This window comes from Eretmochelys imbricata, chromosome 11, assembly GCF_965152235.1.
Source record: "Eretmochelys imbricata isolate rEreImb1 chromosome 11, rEreImb1.hap1, whole genome shotgun sequence".
Lineage (NCBI taxonomy): Eukaryota > Metazoa > Chordata > Testudines > Cheloniidae > Eretmochelys > Eretmochelys imbricata.
Genome location: NC_135582.1, coordinates 63,238,011 through 63,255,366, shown reverse-complemented (window position 1 = coordinate 63,255,366; position 17,356 = coordinate 63,238,011). Strand labels below are relative to the sequence as shown.

The 17,356-nt window shown below is 45.7% G+C and overlaps 1 protein-coding gene across 2 annotated transcripts in view; it reads left to right on the top strand.

The window, feature by feature from the left end:
- KLF7 (KLF transcription factor 7) overlaps nucleotides 1-17,356 on the top strand; it is a 66,566-nt gene that overhangs the window by 26,794 nt on the left and 22,416 nt on the right. The window contains exon 2 of one of the 2 annotated variants that reach the window (XM_077830076.1): nucleotides 14,546-15,161. In XM_077830076.1, coding sequence (XP_077686202.1) covers nucleotides 14,546-15,161 — 616 coding nt within the window. The remainder of the gene's footprint in view (nucleotides 1-14,545; nucleotides 15,162-17,356) is intronic. The other variant, XM_077830077.1, reaches the window with a different exon arrangement.

The following is a 17,356-nucleotide window of genomic DNA, read 5'->3' as shown; positions in this document are numbered from 1 at the left end:
TCTTAACTACAGGAGGGTATGCAACATGGGCACCAGGAAGTGCTGGCTTCCAGCAACAAGACGTTGCATCCCTTCTAGGTTCTGTTTTTACTGACTGCTGCTATTCATGTTGCACTTAAACAGCACTCTCTCATTGGTAGATCTCAAAGTGCTTTATAAACGTGGGTAAGGCCCCACAGGCCCATTTCACCAATAGCATATGGAGCTGCACTAATTTACATCCGCTGATGATATGGCCCAGATTGCTGAAGTGGCTTGTTCAAAGTCATCCAGAAAATGAGTGGCAGAGCTGGCAAATGGAACATGGGTCTCCTGACTCCAAGTCCCATGCTTTAGCCACTGGCTGCAGTGTCTGCTAGACAGTACATTAACAGAATAGCGATGAGGCACAACTGAGAATTAAGCAATCCCTAGTTAAATGCTTGGCAGGCCAGTCCTGCATTGTGGGTGCACTACCGCCAGGATTTAATAATTGGGCTCAATTCACAGAGGGCTGGAACTCGGGAGCAAATTCTTTATAAAGCAGTTTTAAAAGAGAACTACTTGAAAAACAAACCTGTACAACAACTAGCATCAATTGCCATACAAAAAGAGAAGGAAGAATCAGTTAGACGGTGGCCACGCACAGGTGATGAAATCTATGACTGACAAGTGACAGTGGATGACGTGCATGTGCAGGTCACCTTGTGAAATCAGGACGTGCAAACTGGTCCCTGTGTCTGTAGTTGTTGCAGGGGAGGGAGGGAGGTTGGGGGGTAGAAGGGAGCCATAACATTCAAAACCAGTGTGTGGCTGCTTTTATGTATTTCCTGTTTTCCCTTTTTGGTAACACTGGCATTAGTAAAATATGGGAGATTTATCATTAAATAGAATAATTTGTTCTTTTACAGGACATGCCAAATTCTGCCTTCACTTAGATCCACCCACCCACAGTGACTCTTTATGTGTCTAACCAAAGGCAGGATCTGGTTTGGAATGACTAGAGGCCATCATGCTTAGCTGGTGTAGGTGGGAGCAACTGGAGGCAGTGGGGTGTTGCCCAGTTACACCAGCTAAGGATCTGGCTACCTTTTCCATCCTTTAAAAAAACAAAATCTGATTTTTTTGCTCAGTGTAAACAAGTTGGAAGCTTGAAATTGTAATCTGCTTTTTCTGCACTGAGATTTGTGTTTTATCCCCATGGAATACACATTGTCTTGCATTTGTGAGATAGCTAATGGCTTTAAAAAAAATTACCACCACAAATTACCCAATAGATAAAACCAAAAAAAGGCAAATCATTAGCTTTTTTATTGATTTTGATCTAAGAGTTGTTGGGCTGTTTGAATCTCTAAGCTGAATTCAGACCATTGATCTTAGTGTAACTGGGGTCATAGTTTGGCTCCCATGTGTTTGTTATGATTTAGAAATGGTATAAATGCTCTTCATTCTATTTGTCCTGACTGTGTTCCACAACACATTCCTCTCCTTACCCCTGCTTCCTGTTTCCCAGGCAGGTCCCACCACCTCTTCCTCTCAGCAGCCAAAAATAATATAGAAGTGAACAATTTTTTGAGCCGAAAGATTTAACAGTGAATGGGCATTGTAGGAAGAGAGGACTCACCTAGTGGCTAAGTTGGTGTAGCAGCTCTGTCTGCTGTAGCGCCCCCTGCTGACAGTAATGCCATCCTGCGGTAGGTTGCCTCATCTTGCGACTCAGCCCTCCAGTCGGGTCACATTTTAGTTCCACACTCTTTCGTGGTAACAGAAAGTCCAAACAACTCCACAAGACCTCGTGTCAGGTCTCCGGCCCCTGACTCTGGGTGCAGCAGTCCTTACACCCCTCTCTCTCCAGGCTCTGAATTGTCCCCCTTACATCAGGGGGCTTCATACTGCCTTCCCTGTGGCTGGTGAGGGAACCCAGGCCCACCTTCTGGGTTCCAGTCCAGGGATGCTAAGAAAGCAGCCAAGTTCCACACCGTTAGACACCTTGCCGCTGCCTCCCTGGACTCCTTCCTACCGTGCGTCTTTCCCTAGGCCTTTCCCCTCAGTCCCTTCCTGGGTGCTTGGTAAGAAGCAGCATCTTCTAGGGTACTCCTCAGGGGTCCAGTTCCTACCCTTGCAGCAGGATCAGCCAGAGGCGCTTACTCCAGTCTGTGTCTTCCAGATAGCTCCATTTTCTCGTGCCCAGAGAGGGACTGTAAAGTTCTTCCCTCTCCGTCTACAGCCCCTCAAACTCCAGTCCAGTGGCTCAGGACAATCCACCTCTAGTCCCAGGCTTCACTGCTCCTAGTTTCAGACTTCTATCAGCCTTTAGTTACCTTTCCCCTGGGCTTCCTCCCTTGCCTTTCTTTCCACTGCCCTCTGCTCCTGCCTTCCTGAAGCCCCAGCAGGGTTTGATCACCAATTGTGCCCCACACCCCTCCAGGTGCCACCCAGTGGCCTAATTGGGCTCCGGCTCCTGTTAACCCAAAGTTAAGATTGAGAAATCAAGCCTTTGGGTTAGGAATTTCAACTTAATGCTGCTCCTTGTTGATACACCTTAAAACTAGAGCAGAGGAAATAATTCATATTAATAACTTTAGTTACGCCTCATATTTTGAGTTTATTCATCAAACATCTTCTTGAGTTTTTAGTTTATGGTTTGAGTGTGACTGTTCGCAATTTTGAATACAGTGCAGAGTGAAATCTTAATTCGCATATGTATGTTAGTTGATGGGGAGGAAATTTAAGCTACTCATGGATGTTAATTAACCAACTCTAAATAGTACATTCTGAATCTGTGAGCCAGTCCAGAGCTATCCACCAGCATGGGTTCTTGCCTCACTTGCACCATGTGGGTAGACCCTATTGTGGAATCAGGACCTGGAATACGGCTCTACTTTTTAAAGTTCTCAGCCATCAGTACCGTTTTTATTTAATCCACTTCTTATGGCATTTTTACTGTGCTCCCTGGGACCTGATCCATTGAGTACAGTGGGAGCTGGATTGAGCAATTGTTAGAAGCTAACTGTCTCTTCTGACTATTTATAACTCTAAACGAGAGATGGGCCCAAACAGGAAACAACACTGAAATCGAAATATTAACAAATGTAGGTGAAGTTTGCAGCTAGGCCTAATTTTGCAGCTTAAGGCCATGTCTTCCACTGACACCGAACCATTCTGGTTTGTTACACAAATAAGAGGATTCTTCATCAAAAGTCTAACACTGTATTTCCTCTCTCTTATATTATCCTTATCTAGCTACCTGCAATCTATATTACCCAGTTGTGCTGGTATGTAAGTTTGTGTAGGAAACTCTTGTTTGTATTGTATATTTCTATGCTGCTATTTGATGGTTTTCCTGGCTTATGCAGAAGGATAGCATTAAGGTTGAATGCTCAGGTGTAACTTTTGGAAGTTCTTTACTTCTGAATGCTTGCTATACTGACATTACTGGTATTTTTTTTGTTTGTTTGTTTTTTGCATGGTTGGTTTTGCATGGAATTTTTCTTGGTTTCTTTAAAAAAAAATCAACAAAAATACCCTTGGCTATTCTGTTTACAGAGTAGCAGCCGTGTTAGTGTGTATCCGCAAAAAGAAAAGGAGTACTTGTGGCACCTTAGAGACTAACAAATTTATTTGAGCATAAGCTTTCGTGAGTTACAGCTCACTTGCATCACGAAAGCTTATGCTCAAATAAATGTGTTAGTCTCTAAGGTGCCACAAGTACTCCTTTTCTATTCTGTGTAGAGTCTGTCCATTTCTTTAATCCAAAGATGTTTATCCAGATACCTTTGGAATTCAGCCATCCTTAACCAAAGCATCTTCTAAGCTTGGTCATGCCCCAAAGTTATATATATTTTAATGAGCAAAACTGGCGTAGCCATTTGGAACAAGGTTTGTTAGATTGTTAACTCAATGACCAGGTTTTGATATGGCTTGATTTGGGATGGCCTGCATTTGGTAGGATCTAGGTTCTGACTGGTTTCTAATTGAGACACTTGGAGCATCCTGGGTTTAGGACTCATTGGCCAGATTCTCCCCTGGTATAAATTGGTGTAGCTCCATTGAAATCAGTGGAACTTTGCCAACTTATGGCAGCAGAATATCTGGTCCTTTGAGTTTATTAGGATCCTTGGAATCTGGGATATCCTTGGCTACATCCTGAAATTATGTCGCCACAGAAGACAGAAAAACTGTATAGTCAATGTGTAAAATGATGACTCTCTGTGCATTAATTAAAGCTGCAGAACTGGTTTTATTAAAATTTATCTTGACTGCCTTAAGTATCAAGGAGATCTTCAAAACAAGCCAAGTTTGAAGTTTCTGGTTTCAGCATCTTTATGTTCTCATAGATGCCAAAAATTCTGTTTGCAACATCTGGGGAAAGTATAGCATTTTAATTGTGATGGGAACAGATCAGTAAAAAAATGTGTTTTTTGCAGTTGAATTACACAGTGGCTATTTTTGCCAAACATATTTCCTTGAAAGTTCACCTTTGGGGTGGAGACCATGCAGGGAAAATTTTCAGCACAAAATGAATTTATTGTGAGCAATAAACCCTGTATCCTGAGTGACACATTAGATCTAAATGATGCAGCAGAGATCACAGAATTATCCAGCACTGCCTTCCCCCCCCAACTTAGTTGCCATCTAGCCCAGTCCAATCGAATCAGTGTCATTCACTGTGGGTAGCTTATTTTGATCACAGAATCATAGAATATTAGGGTTGGAAGGGACTCAGGAGGTCATCTAGTCCAACCTCCTGCTCAAAGCAGGACCAGTCCCCAACTAAATCATCCCAGCCAGGGCTTTGTCAAGCCTGACCTTAAAAATATTAAATTAAATTTATTTCATGCCCTCTCAAATGTTACGCTTTCAATGGGCTGCAGATTTTTGCATTGATAATTAAGAACTGCACTATAGGAGCTGCCAAAAAGAAAAGCTTGAGGTTTTGGCAGCTGGGTGAGGGACAGATGATGGCTTTTGGAACCCAGGAAGTCATGATCGCCGGTGTTGGCTTATATTATTCAGGAGGTGGTTATGCCTTTTGGTAATAGGGAGGAGAGGCATCTTTTTAACTCCCTCTTTTGGACAGCAGCAGAGGGAGATTTTGCATTTTGGGGATGGGGGCTTTGCCTAGAATTCCTCATCCCCCACTCCACCCATGGGTTGCCCCACTGTACTCCATTCCAATATCCACCGTTGTGGCCCAAAATGAGAGAGCTACATTAACTCGATGCTACTGCCAATCTGATCAGCAGTGAACTAGTGTATGTGGGCACTTTACACTGTTGTGATCAGACTGCAGGGGATTTTACAGGTTTCCGAATGATTGTTTCAGGCTGTCTTCAGATTCAGGCAGATGTCTCGGTTTTCACGTTCTGCAGGCTTTCTTTGCAATCATGCGACTTGTGCAGTAGTTTATAGATGACACCTTTTTTACATGCAACTGAAAAACAGGAATTAGAAGGGGAGTTGGAAATTGACCTTAACTAGAGCAGGTGCTCTAATAAACTCCCCTACAGGAAGAATCCTTGTAAATAGTGTAAACTGAGTCTGAAGTTCAGACCTGCAGATACAGCACATTCAACATTTTCATTTTCTGTCACAGCCTAATCCAAGTACCAAATTTATTAATTAGGTTTTGGATAACTTCCAGGTTCAGTGCTTGATGTCCCATTATATGTGCAGTAAAATGGCACTTAAAAGTAACTAGCACATTCCAGATAAGAGAACTGCCTATGGTCGGCTAGAAAAATTCAAAATCAAGATGTAATAAAATATAGTGTCAATAAAACAGAAGAATCAGCTGAACAGAGCGAGTAGGTCCCTTATTGAGTTTCTGTCCTAAATTCCTTGTAGGTATTTGGGCTTTTGTTAATCCAGTACTGACCTTTACCCACCCCATCTCCCTTGTGGCTCCCTCACTCCCAAAACAACTCAGACATTTTTAAGTATTATGAAGATTCCACAGAGAAGCTAGATGCTTCTGAACTGAACTTGCTTTCTTAGAGGGCTCAGACATATGGGCCAAATTCTAATGTGTTACCCAGCTGTAAATGTGGAGAAACTCCATTGCCTTCACTGGTGTTATCTGAGATATACGCTTTTGTCACGGAGGTCGTGTCTACGCATGGAAAGTTAATCCGGAGTAAGATAGGGTGTGAACTTAAAGTGGTCTAACTATTCATAATTTAACTCCAGGTGTGGTTGCTCTTATTATGGAATAAAGATGTCCACAATCAAGAATAGCTCTTCTGGAATAATTGCCCATGTAGACAAGCCCGTAGAGTGCTATTGGGGCAATAGGGTGGGATTTGACAGTGTTCTGAGTTTACCTTACTCTGCTCTCATTGATGTCAGGGGTAAAAGTCCCTTTAACTTCAACAGGAGCAGAGTTAGGCCAGCATGGAGCACTCGTGAAAATGGCACCCATAATATCTCAGGTAAGTTCCAACTCAGAGACAAGCACCAGGGCTTTTCTGGCTTTGTGCTGTACAGGCCAGAGTATACTGATGTGTTTCAATAAATAATAATTGTTCTGTATTGAATGAGAGCCAGAGGCAAGGCACTACATAAACTAGGCAACATATGTTTCTGGATTGATATTGGATCAGTGCTAATACAGCTTTAGGTAGAATCATGAAATACAGACCAGATCCTCTGCTGGTATAAAATGGTATAGTGAAGTAACTGGAGCTGCATAGGTTTACACCATCTGAGGATCTAGCCCTACACGTTTAAATGGAATACCAAAGTATGCAACACCTGCATTAACTTGGGTGCTATATAGACCACACAGTATTTTAGGATACATTTTAAGGAACCAATTGGCACTGGTAGGCATCTGTGTGAGGGCAGGCAGGGTTCTGTCTGGAACGTGAGGGTTCCTAGCATGTGATGTTCAGAAAGTACTTCCCTTGCAATTGTATTTCAATGGAGAAATCGGGCTGACGTATTTTAGGAAATGGCCACACGCGAGATTGCCATCCTCTGTTAGCCAGCTCCTTGCGTGAGTATGGAGCCTAGTACAATCACATCCTGTTTGTCACTCGTAAATCATCCTTACTTTGAGCTGGCTGAACTGTGAAGCAAGGTGCAAAGAAAACGATCCCTTGTTCATTGGGGCAGGTGGATTGAAGCCTTCGGTCACTTTTTATCCCTAGCCTGAAAAATCACCCTGATGGCAACCACTGGTCTCTGTTCGTATTGCATACCTGATGTGAGCTATTTTCCTCTTCGAGCGGGAATCTTCAGGGTCTTTATTGCTGTAAATCATATAGATGCTTGCTGATGTTGGCTGCTGAGGTCCAGTAGACTTCCTGCACTTCAGAAACCTGAAGTACACTAGACAGACCTCTCAATGGGCCTTGATTATGGGCTGAGTTATTCATTCAGGACCTGAATTCCCCTCTGCCCCATAAAAGCATACTCTTGCCATTTAGAGACAGTCTGCTTATCCTAAGGGATTGACCATCAAAGAGAGGACACTTCACCTATATTAGGGGCGGGCAAACTTTTTGGCCTGAGGGCCGCATCGGGTTTCGGAAATTGTATGGAGGGCCAGTTAGGGGAGGCTGTGCCTCCCCAAACAGCCAGGCGTCGCCTGGCCCCCGCCTCCTATCTCCCACACCCCCGCCTCTCACCTCCCATCCAACCCCCCTGTTCCCTGATGGCTCCCCCAGGACTCCTGCCCCATCCGCCCCCCTGCCCCGCTCCCTGACCCCTGACCGCCCCTGGAACCCCCCCCCCCCCCGCTGCCCCATCCAACCCCTCCTCTCATTCCTGTCTGCTCCTCCGGGACCTCTTCCCCATCCAACCACCCCTTCTCCCTGACCGCCCCTGGAACCCCTGCCTGCCCCCCGCCGCCCCATCCAACCCGCCCTCCTTCCTGACTGCCCCCTGGGGACCCCTGCCCCATTCAGCCCCCCCGTTCCCCACCCTCTGACCGCCCCGACCCCTATCCACGCCCCCGCCGCCCACCTCCAAACTCCTCTGCCCTCTATCCAACCCCCCTGCTCCCATCGCGCTGCCTGGCGCACTGGTGGCTGGTAACGCTACAGCCGTGCCGCCCGGCTGGAGCCAGCCACACACCGCGCAGCACAGAGCACCGGGTCAGGCCCAGCTCTGCAGCTGCCCCAGGAGCTCGCAGCCCTGTTGCCCAGGGCATTGCATCAGTGGCACAGTGAGCTGAGGCTGCGGGGCAGGGGCCGGGGGGCAGCCTCCTGGGCCAGGAGCTCAGGGGCTGGGCAGGAGGGTCCCGCGGGCTGGACGTGGCCACGGGCCATTTGCCCACCTCTGACCTATATCCTCTCCAACCAAGGTTCAAAATCAGCCCAGCTCAGAAGTGAATGAAAGCCGCCCTCTGATGGCTCTTCAGAAGAGGAGTCTGGTAGTCAGTCCAATTCTCAATGGACGGGTCAACATCACACCAGCCACCACCACAAAAATGACAGTAACGGGTGCACTTGCCGGCAGGGCAGCCAAGGACTCAGTGGGCATGGAGACAGAGGTACCCTCTTACCTCGAGAACTGGTCGATAGGATCAGAGCTCGGCATCTGACTCCCTTCAGTCCCTTGGACGATCCCACTATGTTCCTCCAGGTCAAGGCTGAAGGCAGAGGCCGGACTTCATGAGCCTAGCAATTAAGAACAATAACAATGCATTGTGAGGGGGGTGAAGGAAAGTGGCTTGTTGTTTAACAATTCGACAAGCGAGGGCAGCAGCCAGAGCCATGCCTCCTCTAGTGACTTGGGGTAGAGAGGAAAGTCAGGTAAGGTATTCAGCCTGAGCAGAAAAGGGCGTGCGGGGTAAAGAAACTTTGTTCCTGCACCAAAGTACCAGCTCTTAGCAAAGGCAACAGCAAATGGGACTGTGGTTGGGGGTACAGGAAGGAGGGTGCTGGAGTTCTCTCTTGTCATACCCCTTCCTTTTTGTTAACGGCTTTATTTCTAATGCTGATTAGATGGAGGCCTTTCTTGGCTCAATGTTTTTTTTCCTATTGCCTTGGTGGAGGGATGAGGGTAGGAGTTGGGTTCCCCCTTTTCCTGCCCATTATATTGTTTCTTTTTCTTGTGGTTGTTTTCTTTCCCTCTGTCGGGAGATGGGCTCCTTTGGCTGGTTTTGGATTTCAGAGGCAGAAGGCAAGACATGACCAGCTGGTGTCTTGAACTGACACAGGTGCAAAGACGGCGGGGGGTGGGGAGCCAAGAATAATTACAGGTTTCTGAAGCGTCAGGCCTTGCCTGAAAAGGGCTCGCCGAGAAATTGCTCTTTATGGAAAATTGGTGGTGAAGCTGAAAAACTGTCAGAACCACTATTGTTGTCATGGTGGTGGTAATCCTGCCTTAAAGGGACAGTGCCTCTCTGTTCCCTCTGTGGGAAATGAGAAGAGAGGACACAGCCTTTCCAATGTCAGCGCAATTGAAATTTCATGTGACTTGTCATTGGATTTAATGGCCTTGTGTCTCTGTCGGTGTCTCTTTGCTGGAACCTAAGATTATGCTCTGTCTCTCTCTCCAGAGCTTTTTATTTATTAACCCCTTAATCTCTGTGTCTCTCCCAAGAGACAGTGGGTAGCTGGAAGAGAAAGACAAAATGAAATAAGCAGCAGGGCTGCTGACAAACTTGTTCCTTTTTTCCCTAAGGGGGGAGATTTTCAAAGGAGCCCACCTCATTCAAAGTCAATGGGAGCCGGATGCCTGACTCCAATGTGTGCCTTTTGAAAATCTGCCCCCACTACCTGTTATCATGCATCTGGAGAGATTTGGGATCCCATATTGGATCCACTGCCTGCAGTTCCAGGATCCTAGTTTAAATAGAAAACAGGCCTCCTCTTTTCTGAAGGTGCCCTGCCTTCTTGTCTAGCAAATGCACGAATAGCCCAGGGACAGTAGCTTTTGTGGTCCGGTGCCGCAGATTCTAATTGTGATTCTTGCTGCCTCGGGTTTCGGTTTGCTGAGAGAAGTGGCAGAGTAGGACTGTGAATGACAGGCTTATAAAATTGTTACTGGTGCCCACAACAGCAATATCCATGGGATCTGTAACTGGTTCAAGAAACAGTTGTTCATCTTGCAGCTGATCAATGCTCTCTCATTAGTAGTGCACATTTCTGCTGTGGCTTGTATGATTTGTCAGTGAGTGGGAGGGAAAGAGTAAGTGAATGTCCACAGACTGGGGCCTTTCCCGCAAAAGAAATCCTCAGCATTCATTTAAAGGGGGAAGGCTGCAGCAAAAAGCATCTCCGACAATCACATGTAGCCAGGGAAGTTAGGCAACAGCAACATGTGACGCTCTTACAACTTGCCCAAGTGTTTAATGCTGACTCCAGGAGTTTCAAGCTTCCTCTTCTCCTCCACAAGCAGAGAAAGCTCAGAGGATGAAATGGGCGGATGTTCCAGGGGCTGATTTGCATTGTGCAGCAGGAAATGGGAACCCTTCCAAAGAAACTAACTGAAGGGGGGGAGGGGAAGACAAATAAGCAATTTCTCGACTCCTGAAACAGGATTGTCAGCGGAGCCACACATCACAGAGAGATGACAGAAGTCTCAGGTTCTTAGCATCTGTCTTGTACCAGATTAGCTTTCATAACATTATTCTTGGATTTTGCAAATTATCAAACCTGAGGGCTTCAGCGCTTCCCGGCCACTGTACTTCAAATGCTAACTGAAAAATAAAGGGATCAGCTGCTGGTTGCAGTCTCTTCAGTTCCTTGTGGAATGTAGCATCCCCAGTGGCAATATAAACCGAGACCCCCAGTGCATCCCAGGAGTTACCCTTCCAATATCTCCAGAGAGAGGTGCTCTGAGGTGAGAGCAGTAGCCTGGGACCTGGGAGATTTGGGTTCAATCTCCTGCTGCACCACAGACCCCCAGGTGTGACTTTGAACAAGTCATTTGGGGTCTCGGTGTCTCAGATGCCCATGTGATAAATAGGGATAATAGTGCTTCCCTAAAGAAGAGGATAGTTGTGAGGATAAATACATTGAAGATTGTGAGGCACTCACATACTAGTGTAATGCAGGCCACGGAAGCAGATAAATAGACACGTAGAAATAGCCTGTGTCTACACAGGGAATTCGCCCCAGTTTCAGCAGCCAAGGTATCTGTACCAGTGTAGACAAGGAAAGCCTTTGTATGGGTGCAATGATTTGCATGGGTGCATGAAATGATTTATATGGGTCCAACTGCAATAGTTGCTTAGATTGGTGCTAATTCCTATAGACCAGGCCTGAGAGAGCTTTATGAATAACTGTGCTTTATCCTCTTCTTTTGACCTTTCCCCCTTACCATCATACCGGGTGGCAACCAAAGTCAATAGAAGTACAATCATCTCTGTGAAAAGGGCATGTGCTCTTTTTGGAGCAAACCTATGGGATCAGACGTTTACTCAGGGTCCAGGACTCGGCTCGGAGAAATGGTGTGCGCGTGACTCAAGCTCCACATACGATTAGCCAGGCCCCTCCGCAGTCAGCAATGAAACAATTGACAAGATTGCTATCTGAACAGTCACTAGAGTCAGCATCCCAGTGAGAGGACAGCATTGGGGCCAGATCCTTGGGCTCATGTAGATTAGTACACATCCATTGACTGCAGTGGAATTACACTGATTGGGGTCAGCCGAGTGTTTGGCTCAGCATTTCTGTTTATTTGCAGATTCAGTGATTGTGTGTACACTAAGCATAATTACAAAGCAATTCCTGTCAGGGCTACTGGTGGGAGCCTGACAGTGGGCAAGGCTCTGGAGGGCAGCCTCCTTTTTATAATCATTTTTTGTTAGACTTTCTTCAAGGCAGGTTCAGCTAAATGGGGATGTTGACTAGAAATGTATCCAGCTGCAAGAGCCTCATTATGCCAGGGTCCTGTTGGTGCCAAAACCAGTTGGAATATTTTGTTGTAAACCTTGCCCAATATAGACAGGGCTGTAAAGACAGCATTGGATTAGATTTCCTTTGGAAGATGTTATTTTGAACCATTAGACTCTAAACTGTTTGGACCAGCGCCCAGCACCAGGGGGTTCTTGTTCATGACCAGGCTCATGGGCACTATGAGAATACAAATAAATAATAATAATAATAAGAGAGCTACAAACCCATATTTTAAAAAATGGAAGTTCTGCCTTGTGCCAAAGCCCTTGATGGGGCTGCAGGGAAAGTGTTAGGTACTGGCTCAAACCTTCCCCTATTCTACTGTACACGGCCAGTACAAAATACAGAGTAAGGCCAAGACTTTCCAAAGCAACTAGTGATTTTGGGGTATCTCAGGTTTTGGGTGCCCAGCTTCACACAAGGGTCCCAATTTGCAGAAAGGACCGAGCGCTCGGCCTCTCTGCCATGTCTCAAGTTGGGCACCCATTAGTTACTTCTGAAAACCCTGGCCCTTTGTTATTAGTGGCGGACCACACCATGTTCAAACCCCGGAGAATTAGTGCTTAGCACTTCATTCTTCAAAGTGCTTTTACAAACCCTGTAGCTCAGAACACCCCAAGTGGTGGATAAGGAAGTAACACCTCCATTTTATAGGCTGCAAACCTGAGGCAGAGAAAGAAATGATCTGTTAAAGACTAGGGGGATAGAGGTCAGAACCAACTAAGATTTGATCTGCCGAGCTCCTGGCTCCAGCCCTGTGCACAGAGAGGTAACACAAAACACACAGTTATGTAAATGATATCCAGGTGATACACTGCAGCTCCACGTTACTATTTGTTATGCAATTTGAATGCCTTACCTGCACTGTGCCCATGGCTCCATCTTTCTGCTTCAGGCCTCTAAGCTGCTTCAAACAGCTACCATTTAAAAACAAATAAAAAATGAATGGCCTGCAAAATATTTCCTCCTTTCCCTAGCCATGACATTTCTCCCACAAAATTACATGTGAAATAGGCAATATCCATTCCTAGATCCATGATGGGTTAAAAGTAACTCAGACACTTCCCAGAACTATCAGTGGGAGCTCTTTATACCCCTGCTGATGAGACCTTTATACCGTGAAGCCAAGAGTCTCTCACCTCTCTTCCTGTTTCGGATGGTTTGAGGCTTTTGTTTCTGGCCCAGGTGTTGAAAGGTATTGGATTTACAGGCTTAGATTTAATTGGGCATCCAACTCCCATAGACTCCTTTGAAAAATCTCACACTAATAACCCAACCTTACCATCTATGGTAAGAAAGGATGTGGACAAACTGGAGAGAGTCCAGCAGAGGGCAACAAAAATTATCAAGAGGTTGGGGCACATGACTTATGAGGAGAGGTTGAGGGAACTGGGCTTGTTTAGTCTGCAGAAGAGAAGAGTGAGGGGGGATTTGATAGCAGCCTTCAACTACCTGAAGGGGGGTTCCAAAGAGGATGGAGCTCAGCTGGTGGCAGATGACAGAATAAGGAGCAATGGTCTCAAGTTGCAGTGTGGGAGGTCTAGGTTGGATATTAGGAAACACTGTTTCACTGGGAGTGTGGTGAAGCACTGGAACGGGTTACCTAGGGAGGTGGTGGAATCTCCATCCTTAGAGGTTTTTAAGGCCCGGCTTGACAAAGCCCTGGCTGGGATGATTTAGTTGGTGTTGGTCCTGCTTTGAGCAGGGGGTTGGACTAGATGACCTCCTGAGGTCTCTTCCAATCCTAATCTTCTATGATTCTATGATATGAACATGCTCTTTCAGGGATAATTTGTAGAGGTTTCAAAAATGAATTAGGTAGATGATTTGTCTCATGCCAACTCTTGTAGATTTAGAATCAAGATGCGAACAGGGCCAGGCTTTTCAGGTAGAGGAGTGTGAAAAATAGCACTAATTAAACTCTGTAAAACTTCCCAAACTATTTCTAACTATTTTCTGTAAAAATAAGAATACCTGAGGGTATGATGTGCTGAAAGGCTTTATTGGCCCTCATTTGGCCACTTTTAAGTCAGGTGGTCCTCCTGACCTCAGGGTGAGAAAGCCTTTGCACCACAGCATTATGTCCATGCTCATAGTTTGTAAAAGAGAGGTGATGGCAAGTTTTGTGCAGTGGCCACCTTAACTCCACCATAATCAAGCTTTTTGTAAATGATGTATGTGCTTGTTTAAGTAAAAGCCAGGTGTGCTCCACTGTACAGGGAGCCAGAAAAACCTCTAAAAATGACCTAAAGTAGCTGGAGCAGTGCTTTGGATTGGGGTAATTTTGGGGGTGAAATCCCACATTTGTGTGAAGAAAGATTAAACAATTATCTGGAAATGTTACTTTTTAAAAAACTGATGGCTACCTGAAGCTGCTCAGAGGTTTGGCTTGTTAGAATAATTCCATGTGGAGACAGATTAGTGGGCAGAGTGCAGGTGAGGCAATCAGAAAGTGCACCGGACACTCTTCCTATGGCTCTGCAGTTTATTCCATGCATTGCATCACAACGTAGTTCCAAAGCTGGTCTGTACCGCAGGAGTAGGTTTATCCCGTTTCTTTGTGCATGACCACTTTGGTGTGTATAAATGTTATCTCTGAACTGTTCTGGACACAGAGAGATTACCATGCCTAGCCTCCTGCCGCAGCTGAGGGTTAATGCTGAGATGGGTTTCTAATGATGGTTTCTTTCCCTCCCTCCCCGTCCCCCCTGCAGACATGCCTTGAGTTGGAACGTTATCTTCAGACGGAGCCAAGGAAGATCTCAGAGAACTTTGGCGAGGATTTGGACTGTTTCCTTCACACCTCCTCTCCTCCAGGCTCAGAGGACAGTATCCGACGGCTGAACCCCATCCTGTTTCCAGTGGAGACGAGTACATGTGACAAAAGCACCAACATGGACCTTATCCTGTCACGAGACAAACTGCTGTCTGCGACGTGCCTCAGCTTGCAGCCCACCGGCTCTTCCATAGAGGGTTACGCTGCTGTCAACCAGGCCCAACTCAACGCAGTGACCTCATTAACGCCCCCTTCCTCTCCTGAGCTCAGCCGCCATCTGGTAAAAACCCCACAAACTCTCTCCGCAGTGGACGGCACGGTGACATTGAAACTGGTGGCCAAGAAGGCATCGCTCAGCTCAGTCAAGGTGGGAGTGGCGGCGGTGGCAACAGCAAGCACGATAAAGAGTGGGCAGAATGACGGTGAGCAAGGAGGGGCAGGGGCCGAGGCATCCCCGGAAAACAAGAAGAGGGTTCATCGCTGTCAGTTTAACGGGTGCCGGAAGGTTTATACAAAGAGCTCCCACTTAAAGGCTCATCAGAGGACTCACACAGGTACTGGTGTAGGATGCCTCTCTCTCTCCTTGTTCTCCTGCCACCTAGCCATTACGGTCTCCTTTTATTTCTCTTTTTTAAAAGCCTTCCTCTCTTCCCAAAAGTCAAAGCCTCTAGCTATGAAATGGGGGCCGCGGTGGAAAAATGTTTTAGGCCTGCATCTGTGTCTGAAGAGAAGGGGGAATTCATGCTTTACCTGTTGTTGTCTTATGTGTCGCTGAGATCTGCTTACCGGGTTCTGGTGCAAAATCGGTGCAGGTTGCCTAAGGGAATGGGATGCCCAATTCCCATTCAAATGGTTGTTACTGAAATATGGGATTTGGATGCCTCGTTCCCACAGGTGCCTTGTAAAATTTTAATTTCAGTCAAGTCTTATTTGGTTGAAATGGAAAATATTGTAGGTAACTTTAAAAAAAAAATCCAAAGATTGTATTCTAAATCTGAATATATATATATAGAGAGAGAGAGAGAGAGAACTGGCTGGATACACTCATAAATTCTGGCTCTGTTTGGCTGCTCTAGTGATGCAAAGGAGCCAGAATGTACTGGTGAATCTGAGCGCTGTGTGTGGGTATGGGGAAAAGGGAACAAGAGATTAGGCTGTAAAGAGGGAGATTAGGTGGTTGTTTTGGGGAATATTTAATAATGGGGTGTGTGAGTTTTACGGTCTAAGCTATTTGCAGCATACCAAATTGGCTTAGATTTGGCGATTGAGAACCCACAATCCCCTGTCATCTATTTATAGTCCCTAGAAGCTTTTTGGTTGCAATATTCATTGACAATAATAACTGTGAAATCGACTAGTATCACTGCTTTGTTCTAAGCTTCACATGTGATAGGCGACAATAAATTCCCATTAGCACTGTCTTATCATGTGATTATTCTCGTTTCCAGAGGGATTGCTGTAATCAGTTTCTTCAATTTTACATGAAAATGTGTGGCCTCTTAACGATAACTGCACATTTAATTCACGATTGTATTGTACAAGCGGATTCCTAGACGCTAGGTTGGTCCTGCAACATGAAAAGAAGCACGTTGGACCAGTGCAGTAAATCAAACATATCTGTGGATTGTTGAGAGCTGCATCCATCTTGCTCTCAGTAGCATTTAAGAAGTTACATGGTGTAAAACATAAATCGTAATGTAAAAATGGATTTTTTTTTAATCATTAATATGGGCATTCTGAATGCTCCCAGTGGTGGGAGCCATGTTGCCACAAGTAACCTCACTTGTGATTCAGCCAATGAAGGAGTAGCCCCATCAATGTGCGCTTGAGCAGGGGGGTAAATGTTTTACCACCTCTGGCATTAGGCTCCATTTTGAGAATACTTTGCAGTAAGACAGACACCTGTCACCACTGTCAGATTACATATATCAGTCAAAACGCTTACACTGGAGAGAGTGCCCCCACCAGAACCATCAATGTTAAGCATGTGTGTTTCAGATTTGAAACCCTGATCTCTCCAGAGCCAAAGCCACTGTAGCTTCTGCTCTAAAACCAGAAGTGAGCTATCTTCTGGATCCACTTCAGATGTCACACAGGTTGGCAGAGAATGAGACACATTTCACAAGAAAGGGCTGACCTCATGAAATTTTCAATATCTAAGATTGGGGGACTTGCAAAAGTTACTGATCTTGTGAAATTTCCACTGTTTGGAATCAAAATCTTGCAAGAACAGCCCACCGTGTTTTTGATGCTTTTGAACTACAAGCCGTCGACCTGGTTCAACATTAAGCCTGAACTCCAAACCTGTAGCCAACCAAGATCATTGCCTCAGCCCATCTGTATTTCAAATGTTTTATAGTTTATAGGTGGGGAGAAGTGTTTCTCACTATGGCCTTGAATCTGGAGAGCCTTACCTGTGCTGAATAGAGGTCCTAGCCCACAAATCATCCCACTGGCTTCAGTGCGTTTACTTGTGGACTGAAGTGCCAATAGGTGTAAACAAAGATATCAGAATAAGATCACAGATTATTTCTTGGCTTTCGGAAGAGGTCCTACTTGGCTTTCACAGAGAAAGGCCAGTGACAGAGGTGGTTCTGAAAGCATGAAGAATATCCAGCTGCGGAACTTTCTCCACGAATGTCCTGCCTATGCTACAGATACAGCCCTAGTGGTGGACTCAGTTACATCACAGCTGTCCCCAGGAACAGTTGTAAAGCACAGTTCTGTTGTGCCGTCGCGGTGGGACACC